The following is a 14,652-nucleotide window of genomic DNA, read 5'->3' as shown; positions in this document are numbered from 1 at the left end:
TTTTTTCTCTGACCACAATACCACTGGAATCTTTGAGCACAAAGCACCGAAGAATGCTACCAGGGGCTGAAAAAATGGGGTCCTCACTGTATCAATTGCTATACCTTCAACATGGGTTTACCATAAATATTCAAAGATTTAATTTTTCACCCACCTACTAACTTCGGGTAGCAAACGTACTACTTACTGATGGCAACACCCACTGCACAAAATAAATAGTTCTTTTTAACGACCGGCGGAAGACGAGTGGATTGGTTTGAAGTAAAATAAAGGTATCAAAATAAATATAAAAAGATCCTGTTATATGCTTTTACCTAAACGTAAAGATAATAAAGAAATTAGCGAAGCAAACCAGTAGCATCTAAAGAATAATTTCTCAATAACTAAAAATACAAGATCAGCGTTCATAGTAGGGAAAAGGTCTTTCTATTAACATAAAACCACATAATCGAACTCATACTAGCGAACATACACCAACCTAATACCGCAAAAGGATTGTACCGAGTATAAAAAAAAACTATGATCTGTAAATAACTCAAAAGTTAAACAACATAAACGACTCTAACACAATTACGTAACACATTTCCAGCTGATGAATCTTTAAACTTGACTAACTTGTATACTGCCGTGGTTCTTCATGTCCAGCGCGGATTTGTCCAGGTTGTTATTGTTGTTGATGTTGTTGTTGAGGCTCATCTCGTTTCCCGAGTCGAACGATTCACCCACTTCCAGCGGATTCGTCCCAGCAACGCCACCGTTCCGATCCACCCCGTCCAGCACATCCTTATCGTCCGTTCCCATCATCACACCCCCGTTCGACAATGGCACCGATTGTTTCACCACCCCCACAATCAGTTCCCCTCCGCCGCCTACACCCCCACTTCCCAGCACACCCGCCGACGGCATACTGTTGATAATATCAATACTATTGCTCTTCCGCTTGGCCGCCGTCTGCGGGCTGGCCCGTTCCGCTTCGATCAGCTCGGCACTGGTCTGCTGTTGCATCTGGAGCTGCGATTGCTTCCCACCCAGCTTCTCCTTCATCCCGCCGGAAGATTTCTTATTACCCCCACCGCCCCCCATTCCACCACCCCCGCCCCCGTCGTCCTTATCCTTGTCCTTTTCTTTCAGCTTCATAAAGTTCACCAGCACCTTGTGGGTTTTGGAGTCTTTCACCTTGCCGGGGCCGGACTTGGGCCCGTCCCCGCCGCTTTCACTTTCCTCGTTAATACTGCTCAGCTGGCCGTTCTCCTCCTTGGTGGGGCCTTGGATGGGGATGTCGTCTGAATTGGTTGAAGATAGAGCGAAAAGGGGAAGAGACAAAAGAAAGGTGATACAATGTTAATTAATTGGGCTTGCAGGGGTCGAGATTATTCAGATGGTGTAAAGTAGTGCAATAATTAGAACAGAGCAATGTCCTCACCGATGCTTGTTGATTCATCACACGTCAACGCTTGGGATGGATGGGAGGACACGTGTTACAAGGGTTTCTAAGGGAAATGTTGTCTTTCGTGAAATGTTTCCCAATGTTGTATGTACATCTACAGTGGATAAGTGTTCTGATGGCAAACATTTAAATAAAGGACTCTTCTGATATTTTTTTATATTTTTGCTCACAACAATTCGAAAAATACATAGAATTAATTTTTAATAAATTATGAATTGTTTCAAAATAAATAACATTCACACTTCGAGTCTACTAGAATAAGCGCAGTGGATCACATGAAAGTGTAATAAAATCATAAACTAAAAAGAAAGAAAGCTGAAAGCATCCAAGAATCATTGCCATGTAGCTATCAACTTAGAATAGCACTACGAACTACCTGTTCCGGTGATAAAAGTTCACCAAACAGGAAACCCCGATCCAGGATATCATGCGACCCGTGCTGAGGAAAGAAGAGTAGAGGGGGTCCCTAATACATAAAGAAAAAATTCCAGTAAAAATACAATACACTGGATTGTAACAAGTTAATGGTATGATAAGTGTTCTTTCTAGAGACCAAGAATACCTTGTAATGATGTACAATCGTTACGGGATGGATGTTTTTAATTGGGAAATAATGGCAGATCTCAAAGTCAGCTTTAGTCGGTTATGCGATCTATGAATATGGGAAATTAACGATTTTCCTACCGATATATGTTGAACGATTCCGATTACTTATGAAACATAATAATATGCCATTTTTTGTTGTTATATTTTTCCTGTATTTGTAGAGCCTTTGAACCACCGCTTTCGTGCTGCTCCGTGGTCGTGTGGCTAGGGTCACCAAGCTCTTAGTCGCATCGTGCTGAGGAGCGCGGGTTCGATTCCCGCCGCAGCTGTCAGAAAAAGTTTTCGGCTGTGCCACTGGGCGTTGCATGCTAGTACGTTGTCTAGTGTCGTGCTTCCTTCAAAGAGCGAAAAGCTCACTGGAAGCATTGAACGTGTCCGTGTCTATTTTTCATAACGTAGGAATATCGTGGAATTTGTTGGTATATTGAAGTTATATTGAAGACGTATTAGCTCCAATAACGAAAAAGGTAAGGGAAATACTATCATTCCCCATTTGGAACGATAGAAACAGGAAGCAAAAAAGTAAGTTGACAAATGACAAATATCGAGCATAAAAGAAACTAATCGAAACAATACTGTAATGTTTTGAAATAATCGCGGTCACAACTGATACACACAAGAACGGAATCTGACGAATGAATAGAAGTAGTATGGAACGAGCTCACCAATCATGAGCATGAGCATGAGCATGATTGACCGCCCGCGGTTGCTCCTCTGTTATTGCAAGGACAGCTGCATTTACACAAAGAACCAACAGATAATGCTTGGGACTAGCCTTCTCCTCATTGTGTAAATGCTGAAATCCCAATACTTTTTTAAAAAGCAATACCAGCGCCGGCCGCGTCCGAATGCGGGTCAATTGAGGATAGGGAAGGAAGTGATGACGTGATTCTCGCTTAGGCCAATAACCGAGGAATTCTCTGCGTTACTACGAGTAATCACTAGGAGTTTGGATACGGGAAGGGATGATTTGTTTGTTTTGGTAAACAAATTGCTACAATCACCAGACCGATTCTTGTTTTGCTATGAACGATGCACTCGCGAAAAATTGAATACGTCCTCACATACACGACATGTCAGGGAATAATGTCCACCGCACAATCAATTCGAGAAAACAAAACCGCATCTACTGCTAACTGGCGTTGTACGACTGATCCCGGATACCACACTCACGCCCCGATCACTATATTTTAACTAACAGATGGCTTCCAGCCATTTCATTTTTTATATCAAAAATAGTTCGCGTAAAACGAGATTCGCGAAAATAAGAAACGGAAGAAACACACATCAACACCCGTGAAATTACGAAATTACGAAACAGAACACGCGAAATTACGAAACTCGGCTCGAAGAAATCGACGCGGACACCGTGGTCTACCTGCCACGGAATCGTACGGTAATCTTAATCTTTCTACAAAGGAGATGCTTTGCCGTTTTGATCGCTGCTTGTAAATCTGAAATAGAAAATAGTATTAAATGGTGATACGTTCACAACAGTTATATTTTTTGTAAATTGTTATTTACACATGGGACAAATTTACCTGCATCCCTCTGAAACAAACGGTACATTAGCAGTGAAAAACAAATTACAAAAGTAGAATAAAAAACAATTAAACAAAAAAACAGTAAAAAAAGTAAACCAAATTTTGATCCTGCATTTAAATTAACCAGACAGGAAAATAGCAAGATTAAAATTTGGTATGGTATGGTAGATCTTACGCCGTAACGCACCATTCCAAGGTGATCTACCCACGTTACGGGTTGTATGGAACGAGCTCACCAATCAAACCATAAACAGCGTTCTACTGATTGGGTGATCTGAAAGTCTCAGTAATAAAACGTGACGAGAATACTCGATAAACCTTTAGGATTCATTCGGATGCAATAATGTTATTTTCCAAGTTATTGTTGTTTGAGCCTTCTACGGTTATTAATTGACGGGAGGGACATTTAAAGACACGGACACGTTTAATGCTTCCAGTGAGCTATTTGGTCTTTGAAGGAAGCACGACACTAGATAACGGACGCATGCAACGCCCAGTGGCACAGCCATAAACTTTCTTGACAGCTGCGGCGGGAATCGAACCCGCGCTCCTTAGCACAATGCGACTAAAGGCTTGGTGACCTTAGTCGCACGACCACGAAGACCATCACTCTATATTGAACATTATGGAATTCAAAACTTTATTACTAAGTTACAACTGCTAACGTTATATAATTTCACATGTCTATGTTGCCATTTACTATATTTATGTACCAGATTTGCTTGTACGTCGGAACGTGCTAGGAAAAACTTAAAAATTAGGAAGCATGTTGATTAATTGGCGAATTTTGAAATGGAATTGTGAAAAAATCGCGTTCTGGTGGGATTCAAACCCACTACTCCATATTCGCTAGATCGGCGCTTTAACCAACTAAGCCGCACAACAGGAAAGAGTTCTGCGGAATATAAAGCCAAACTGACTCCGAGCCCACTCTCATTCGGCTTATATGCCTACTTATAAACGCGCACGAATGTGTCTACTAACTACAAGCGAGTGCGACTTGTTTTTATAACCGAGACATATACTCGCATCCGGCATACTGAGGCACCGAACCATGCAGGCAGGTGTCTAAAATGCGTATGCAATAAGGTGGCCCACACTTATATGAAAAACAAAAATTTCGAAAAATGTCAAGTCTTACCTCCTAAATCAGTTGTTTTGGACTCCTAGAAGCTACGTTCAAAATTTGAGCAAAATCAATTAAGCCTAAGGGGCGCTCAAAACGCTTGAAGTTTGTATGGGAAAACTTGGCCAAATGTATGCAGAAATTTAAAGTTTTCTAATTTTGCCGCTAGGTGGCGCTGTAAGCGTTCAATAATCAAACCCTTTGGTATTATTGTAGGTGACTATATGTCAAACAACTTTGTCGAAGACCGCAAAGTGATCCAACGTCTGTGAAAAAAGTTATACCTTAGGTAAAGTGAGGATAAACTTTATTGCTGTTTTTCCAATACATGTAAAGGAATAATGTCAATAATGAAATCTCAATACTTTGCCTCACTTTGCCTAGGGTATAACTTTTTTCACAGCCGTCGGATCATTTTAAGGTCTTCGACAAAGTTCTTTGTCATATAGTCACCTACAATAATACAAAAGGGTTTATTTATTGAACGCTTAATATATGCGAGTAAAGAGGAACGCATAACAATGTATCCAGGAACTAGTACAACCTACAACGTGGATCAGACTTTTATCCAAACCCAAACAACACGTTACAAAAAGTCACGCAGCGCATTTTCTTTTGGTTGCGCATCAGTCAAAGTCACGTAATTTTAACATGTCGTTAGAATACTATAACTATAGCTCATGTACACACAAAAAAACTGCACTGCGGGACTAATCTGTGACATGAGGGCTACTTGGAAAGTATCTTTTAAAAACCTCTACAGAGATTCTACCAAAATTTGTGATCCTTTCTTCCGCCGGAATGTCCTGAAATTACTCCAATTTAGAAATCCTCTCAAGAATTCAAGAAACAGATAGGAAGTTCAGTGGTCAAAGATTAAGGATTTCACCATAAAAACATGAATTACCGCAAACATTTTTTTCAGAAATTCTCCCTGATTTTTCTACCACACCAATCGAAAAAATAGTGCTAATTTCTGTAACATATCAGGCCAAACATTTCAATAGGTCCTATCTGCATTAGAGACGCTCTCTTTGTTCACTTTCTCTTTCAAGTATTACAATTTAATGGTACACTATTAAACTATTTTTGCAGTACAAATCAAAAGACGATTGTTTTAACCATCGTTCAATGCAAGGAGGCAATCATAATACAAATAAACAGCTGAGATATTAACGAAAGAGAGGGAAACCAAAGAGACCCTCTCTTCTGCAGATAGGACCTTTAGACATGTTTGGCCTGATATAATGCACTTCATTGGAGCGTGGGTTTTCATAGAAATTTACATGGCATGTCATACATAACACTTGATGAAATATCATGTAAACTTATTATATACCGTCAAATGGGGTAACTTGCAACACTTTTCGACTTTGAAGCAATAGCATTGAAAATCTAAACATTTGAAACATCCTGTGAAGCATCGTGTACGCTAATTACCCCGTACTATGCAGCACTTGGTTTACCAAAATACGTTGCCACCTAATCAGGAGGTGCGAAATACATGATTGTTGCAAGTTTCCCCATCTGTGGGGTAACTTGCAACATAGGACATGAAGCTAAGTTAGCTATCATTAAACAGCACTACATTCTAGTATTTAGTTGTATTGTAAATTTTTGATGTTATGCATGAAACATACCATGAAAAGATGTACACTAACCAATTGACATATAATTTTTCATGAAAGGATTGATAGTTATTGCAAGCGAGAGTATATCTTTTAGCAACAGGTCTCACGTCCCTCAAACACAAAATATATATGATTCTCGTGACTTAGCACTCATTACAAAATGTCAACAATGATTATTGTCATTTCTTGAAAAGGTAGAGTGAGTCATCTTCAAGTAGCCTTCAGTTTGAAGTGGTGTTTGGCAATTTCAGCTAAATAAACATGGTTGAAACACACCTATTCTACTTTGTAAATGTCAAACTCGCTAATTTGGGTATTAAACTGAAATAGTTTACTCCATCTAGGTTCAGAATTGATGTTGGTGATTGCTTTACAGCGTTCATAAACAAAAATTGAATGTAACTTCAAAATGTGGTATTTCCTCACAATGTTTGAAAGTCACGTGCAAAAAAATGTAAACAATGAATTGTCATTTGAAAATGAACGCGTTACGTAATCGATAAATGATCCATTTCGGTTATTTTTGTCAAATATATCATGAAATGAAGATAAATAATAGAAGGTTTCGTCAAATGTTGAAAGTTACCCCATAGTGGTTGTTGAATATAATAATGATTTTCGACTAAGTAATGCAAGTCGATAAGTTTATCAAACTTTTATCGTTTAGATAAGCTTATTATTAGGTACCCTAACTGCAAGCAAGGTCATGTAAACCATCATACTTGGAGGTTTACATGACTAAAATGAAGTTCACTGACAAGCAATTCCCATTATTTTTATCTGTGCAAAATAGTTTGTTTTAAGAATTTTTTTCCTGGAATTTCAGAAATTCCAAAAGTTATTTTTCTAGAAATTGTAATATCATTGACTCCAAGAACTCCACTAAAAATTTAAATAGAGAATAATCAAGAAATACGTTTTTTTTTTCACTACATAAAATGCTATCACACTTAATATGGAGTGTCGAGATCTCAGCATTTTTCATACTTTCGCCGAGTTCGGCACAGCCGAGTGCTCGGAAAACAACAACATTGCCGAGATCTCAGCAACTTTGACAGTTTATTGCTGAGATTGGGCAACTGTTTTGCTGAGAATCAGCAAACACACGTAATTTTTACTGAGACATCAGTTTTTGAGTTTGCTAAGCAGTCGGCTGTGCGCGAAAAGCCGAGCCCGCGAATATTTTTTAAGTGTCTTTGGCAAAGTTGTTTGACTGACCAAGGACTTACAGATGATGAATCATTTGATTTGAAATTTCACCGCTAGGCAGCGCTAAAGAGCCAACAAATGTTCTAAATCGATGCTGTCTTCGGCAAAGTTGTTTGGTAAAGTATGGTCTCTCTGTTGATTAGCCGATTGATTTTTGTTTCTGCCACTGGGATACACTAGTTGCAAAAGTTTTTGATTTGTGTCTGCTAGTTCCTAGCTAGTTAGTTATAATCAGTACAAATTAGGGCTTGATTGGGGAAGTCTACTTGAGGTTAGAACGCGTCTGGTAAGATGATTCTTATTTGACAACAGTTCATTAAATTACTATAACTAAGGATTAAACACAGGAAACAGACGTTACACTTCGCTCGCTTCACATCGATCACCTTTTAAACGGTTGATTCAAATATTCGGTAGGTGATCGATTGACCACTCGTGATATCGTTTTTGATTCTCTTTGACGCTTGCTCACTACCGCCACCTAGTGATAGCCCCGCCAAACACAGTATGATTAGCATTGGGCGGAAACGTTTTCGTAACGATGGTTTTTATTGAAATCTCTGTGGATTAAGTGTGTCAAATGAAGTGGAATTTGACTAAAACATTCACTTGCTTCGCAGAGCTAGTAACATCGTCTGTAAGACTTTAACCTACTACACTATTTTTCCGAAATCATCATTCTTCTTAGTTATAATGTTTCTGAGATACTTTAAATGTAAAATATACACGTTCACTAGTACCACGTAGCGGTGGAATTTCGAATCAAACGGTACATAATCTTAATTGAACAACCAAACAAATTTGCCAAAGACACAAGCTTTCCAAATCATAAGGATCTGAAAATTTCCACACTTGTAACATGACAAAGCGATGCGCACCGGTGTACAACACAGCATATCATAATTGTACCCGAGTTTATGCACGGGTACAAAACTTGTGCTCAAACTTGTACATTGCACTTGTGTCCAGAGAGGCTCAGGAGTGCATCAGGGCTTCTCAGGGGAGTTTCAGGGAACTTTAGAGGGGGGGGGGTACCAATGAGGTCTCAGGGGCTATTCAGCGTTTTAGGTGGTCCCAGATGGTTCGAGGAATCCTCAGGGTAGTTTAGGGAGTCTCAGGGACGTTCAGGAGTCGCAAGGGTTTTTTAGGGGGGAAGTTTTTATGTGTTTCATGGGATCTCAGAGTGTACCATGTTGTCTCAGGGATGTTTAATTTGGTTTTAATAAGATTCAAGGGGTTTCAGGGAGTTTTAGGGATTTTAGGTGTGCTTCAGGAGATGCCAGGGGGATTTGAAAGATTTCAGGCGGACTCAAGGGCGTTTCTGGGGGTCTAAGAGGGGTTACAGGGGGTTTCCGGGTCGCTGCATGGGTTTTCAGGGGGTTATGATACGCCTAAAAAGTGTCCCTGAAACTCCTCTGAAATGGCTTTTATTCTTCTAGAACTGGTAAGCCACGATCTCTTCCCCTTGAACCCCCTGAAAGCCCTTCTGGGTGCGCTTAGGTGCGCATCTAAAACTCCTTGAAACCATCTAAAGCACTCTTAATTTCCCCTCGAGTCTTACAAAACACCTTTGAAACTCGCTGAAACCTCCTCCATTTAGGCTCCCCTGCAACCCCCGGACGTCCTCTCAAACTCTCAGGAGATAAACTTTTTCTCTACTCCCACTTTAAGCGAAGTTAATGGAGTTCTGAAATACTTTTCATTATATTATGCATATATGAAATGTAACAATTGCTCTCAAGAGCTTGGATGCACTAATAGGAAAAAATAATCATCATACACACCGTGTGATAGGCTATAACTTCAAAAATAGTTAGAACCATCTGAACATCCTGGGCTACTTGACAAATTTTGAGGCTAGAAGACAGCTTTGTACAAAAAATTTTAAATAAAATAAAAGGGTGAGGTTTTAGTACAATTAATGACATTTAACACAGATCAGCGATGAACATTACTTTCAGTGTATTTTTTTATAAAAGTCCTTCAAATATCCTCAAACATCTTCGAAGATATCATTTCAATACAACAAACCGATTTCGAGTTATAATGCTTTGAAGAAAAAAAAATCTGGTATTTTTATACGCCCTTTTCAAGAGTTAGGTGAGGAAAAAAGATTATTTGTCGATGCAAATTCAAATGATTCGCAAAATGTCAATGGATGAACAAAATCTCATTCGGATTTTTTTTTTCGTGTTTTGGGCTGGAAATGCTCTGAAATTAGAGCAAATTCAAGAATGTATAGATTGAGCAACATTCTGAATATTTTTAAATGCATAAAAACTAAAATTATTTATAACGATCAGAAAAGTTATAGATTGTTTTGGAATATCCAGTCAATTTTAGATTATGATGAAGTAAGACATTAATTACACTAGTTTACAGCATTTTTGAACTCGGTAAGTTGATGATCATTTTTGGTGTAAAATCATGCCCTAAGTTCAAAAACGCGAAAGAAAAATATTACAGTAGAGCGGAATTTTTTTCGACTTTCCATACAAGGTTGATGATTTGAAATCGATTTTTGTTCTATTTTTAAGCAAAGTCGCTCACTTCAAACATCTCATTCTCCGTAATCAATGCTCCGATTGAGCTGAAATTTTTACTGTAACTCGCCTACATGATATGTTAAATAAACGTCGAGAAAGAATTTTTAAATTGTTTTTTTCCTATTGATAAAAATACATTTCTTCAAAAGATTTTAAGAATTTTGCCCAAAAACTCGCTTGCTTATATCTTGAATTTCATCAATCTGACAGGTTTTGCGTATTCAGATGATCGAATGGTATTGTATTCAGCTTTTATTTGAATTTTAATAAATTACATATTTTGGAAAGTTATAAAACTCGATATTGAGCTAAAATATAGGGCCCATATAGCCGAGGCGGTAAACGCACGGGTATTCAGCATGACCATGCTGAGGGTGGCGGGTTCGATTCCCGGTCGGTCCAGGATCTTTTCGTAAAGGAAATTTCCTTGACTTCCTTGGGCATAGAGTATCTTCGTGCCTGCCACACGATATACGCAGGCAAAATGGTCATTGGCAGAGGAAGCTCTCAGTTAATAACTGTGGAAGTGCTCATAGAACACTAAGCTGAGAAGCAGGCTTTGTCCCAATGAGGACGTTACGCCAAGAAGAGAGAGAGACAGAGATTGAGCTAAAACTCAAAAACTGTTCTACTTTAAATTTTTTGAAGGTCGGTTTCGAAATCAGCGCTAAATTGTGCTTCAAAAAATTTAATCGTTGACAGAAGTTCACGACTTTCGTTTTATTTTGTAAACTAGTGTTATTTAACACAGAAATACCGCAACAACTTCTGATAGCTTTTTATTTATTATCCTAGTTCAACAACAGAACAAACATCTCTTTTTTTCTATTAGCGATCTCAGTGTTCGTTCTATTTGTCCGTAATTCCCCCATCATTGCATTATACGATTGCATCCATCCTGAAGCGCTTTTGTTTCATTGCTTATCGGTCTCTGAGGTTCCGTCTTTTTCCGTCCTCATCGAGATAAACTCCTATCATCGTACAAAAATTCTTCGATATCCGTCTGCTTGCTCCATTCGAAGCGGGAATACCATGACGATCAGAGAGAGACGTGCGCCCGGCAGCCGGCGAATAGTAGCGCAATATTTACTATTTATTTTGCAGTCCTCCGAATGGCAATCAACTGTAACACGTGTTTTGCTTTCCTCGCTTTCCAGAATAAAACGCACCAAAATGGCACTCAGGAAATTGAACCATCCAGCAGCAAAGTCGTCGTCGATGGCGATGGCGGATGATGTTCGGCGGCTACAGCTGATGTGTCTGACTGCTTCAGAGCTGCAGGGCATGTGCCTCCATTTCCGAGGAAAGGAAAACAATTTTCGCATTCGAGTTGATATTTCGTCGCTAGAAGCGAGTGCTTCTGATTTGGAGGGAAGATGAAAGTTTCTCTAATGTTTGGAAGACAAGGAGGGATTGGCCAGAGACCAAAGGTGCGTAACTGATAGGTGGAAGGCACTAATTGGTCCAGTGGTGTTTTGCTTTGATTTGAGTGGAAGATTACCTTGGGGGCATTGTTGCCACTGAATTGGTAGTGCCGTGATAGAATGGTGCTTTAATTGAAGTTAAATTGAAGCCCTTCAAGTGATTACTGGATTCATCAGTAATCATCCCGAGGTTTCCCACGGTGCTCCTTCAAAATTGTAGCAGGGATCATGTCAAAGTATCAATAGTTTTATGGTCAGAAGCTTTGTCTGAAATATTTTCGCAAAGTTTTTCAGAAATTCCTGCATATTACCCTTTAAAATTCTACTTCACGCCGGTCCAAAATCCATTCAAAAGTTAATGTGCAATTCCGATGAAGTCCTGCTCCTGATTCTTTAAAAAAGTAACCTATGATTGGTTCCTATACATTACAATTTGACAATCATTATATTAATTTCTAGAAATGTACCGAACAATCCATTAAGATTCGCCAGGAATGTTCTTTCAGCAATATTTCGTATCCTTTTCATTTATATTATTCTTGTAATTCTTGTTTTTTTGTTACTTTTGCTATTCTTATCTTGTTATTCTTGTTATGCTCGTTATTCTTGTTATTGTTTTTATTGTTTATTATCGTTATTCTTGTTGTTCGTGTTATTTTTGTTGTTCGTGTTATTCTGTTTCACTTCTGTTCAAACTAACATCATTTTTTATGTTTTTCTAAAGGATGATAATCATTGGCGTAGCTAGGAGGGGTTCCAGGGGTGCCTGGCACCCCCTAGAACAAATTTGGCACCCCTTAGAATTTTTTCCTTTAGTCACCTAAAATTTAGAGTTTCACACAATAAATTTCAATATTTATTGAAGGCACATTTGAATAAAACTTAAGCACACCCGGAATTACTTATACACCTGTTGCACGTTTTGGCGTTTTGGATATTGGTAAGAACAATCAACAGACTTCTCCATGGATTCCTCCAGTAATACCGTTATCTATTCAAACAGTGATTTTTCTAGGCTTCATTTATGGATTCCTCCACATATTTCTTTCTCAGGATTCTCCAGGCAGTTCAGATGGGGTTGTACATACCGTAAAACGGGGTATCTTTGATAATGCGGATAACTTTGATAGCGCGACAGGCATTGTATAGTTTATCTTATAACTATGATTCCTTCAACCAGTTAAGGAAAAGGCAAACGCATATCAATCCTATACATATGAAAGTCCATCCTAAACGTATTTTCTTCAAAACGGAGTTTATATTTAACATTTTTGACAAAAATTTAAAATTGTTTATATTTTTGTCATTTGTCAACCCCTTCAAACAATCTGTCATACGACTTCGTTTTTTTTTTTTAAATTAGGACATAAATCTCCATACATCGATAAACGCCTAAAAGTATGCAATGTCCTTGTATCTCATGTAGATCAATCTGTGTTATTTAAAATTTGTCAATAAAACTGGGATTTTTCTGAAAATTCCTTCGGTGATTCTTCCAGAGCTTTCTTCAAGGATTTAACCAGGACTTCCTTCAGAGTTTATTCCAGAAATTCCGCAGGGGATTTCTCCAAGAACTTCTATTGGCCTTCCTTCATGAATTCCGGCTGGAATTCTTCAAACAATTCCCATTATAACTCCTTCAGAAATACTTCTAGTGATTTCACCTGGCATATTTACATGCTGCAATACTTTCGGGAAATCTTCTTGAGATTCCTCAAAAAAAATCCTCCTGCGATTCTATCAGGGATTCCTCCAGTATATTTCTACCGATTCTTTCAAGGAGAACTGTAGGTATTCCTCCGGGCACTTGGTAGAGGAACTTCGTTTAGGATAACCCCGGTATTCCTGATTCAAGGATTTCTCTAGAAATTACTTCTATGATACCTCCCTGAATTCTAGGAATTCCTCCAGATCCGCGCTTCCCAATTTTGGGAAGCGCTGCTCCAGTTATTCCAGCTGGAATTCTTCTAGCAATTCCTGCGGTTCTTCCAGTTATTCTTCCTTAATACATTCTAACTATGGTTGTTCCGAAATAATGCTACGGATTCTTCTAGAGCTTTCTCTTGGCTTTTTTGTAGGAATCTTTCCAGGTTATCTTCCTTGAATTCTTGCAGAAATTTCTTTGGTTGTCCTACCAGGGATTTCTCCAAGGGCTCATTCAGGAATTCCTATAGAAATTCCTCACGGAATTCCTGCAGAAACTCCCTTTGGCCTTCCTCCAAGAATACCTCAAACAACTCCTCCTAAGGTTCTTCCAGCAATTCCTTCAGAAATTCTTACTATGATACGTCCAGATATTCTTCTTGTGATTCCTTTACGAATTTATCCTAGCATTATAGCTGTAATTCTTCCGAGAAATCTTCCTGATATTTCTTCAGAAATTCCTCGTGATTCCTTCAGGACCTTCTCTAAAGATTCTTCCAGAATACCTCTACCGGTTCTTGCAGGGACTTCTCTTGGCATTTCAAGGATTTTTTTCTTTCAATTCCGTCAGGCATTCCTGATTGGGTTTCTCTATAAATTCTTGTATAGCTTCCTACAGCAATACCTCCTAGGATTTCTCCTGAGATTTCTACAATGATACACCGCAGAATCCTTTTGACAATACCTCCTGAGATTTTTCCTGTGATTTCTTCAGAAGCTCTCCGGTGATCCTCTAGGCATTTTTGTGGAAGATATTTTATCCAAGGATTCTCTCATAAATTTGTCATGGGATTTCTCCAGGAATTCCACTTGGTCTCCAGGAATTTCAGCTGGATTTCTCAAGCAGTTCCTACTGTGGTTCTTCCAGCAATTCCTCCTAGGACTCCTCCAGAATTTCTTACTGTAATATCTTCCGTAATTTTTCTAGGAATTATTCTAAGAATTTTTCCAAGGATTCCTTCAAAACTTGCTGGAATTCTTCAAGGTAATCTTTCTAGGAGCATTGCAGAAGTACCTTCAGTGTTTCCTCCAGGAAATCCTAAAGGTTTTCCTGGAATTTCTCCAAATATTTCTTATTGAGTTAATCCAGGAAATTCTCTTGACTTTCATCCAGGAACTCCTCCTAGAATTCCATAAGCGATTCCTGCTTATGTGTAGAATTAGCATAAGTTAAAATACACAATAATAAAAATTAA

General features: G+C 38.7%; 1 protein-coding gene across 1 annotated transcript in view; it reads right to left on the bottom strand.

Annotated features, from left to right (window-relative positions):
* Positions 1 to 403: 403 nt before the first annotated feature.
* LOC109399217 (hyccin) overlaps positions 404 to 14,652 on the bottom strand; it is a 90,813-nt gene continuing 76,564 nt past the window's right edge. Inside the window, exon 7 of the mRNA XM_062854120.1 lies at positions 404 to 1,283. Coding sequence (XP_062710104.1) covers positions 601 to 1,283 — 683 coding nt within the window. The 3' untranslated portion in view covers positions 404 to 600. The remainder of the gene's footprint in view (positions 1,284 to 14,652) is intronic.

The sequence above is a fragment of the Aedes albopictus genome, chromosome 2 (genome assembly GCF_035046485.1).
Source record: "Aedes albopictus strain Foshan chromosome 2, AalbF5, whole genome shotgun sequence".
NCBI lineage: Eukaryota > Metazoa > Arthropoda > Insecta > Diptera > Culicidae > Aedes > Aedes albopictus.
The sequence above is the reverse complement of the archived record's forward strand: the minus strand, read 5'-3'. Positions and strand labels throughout refer to the sequence as shown.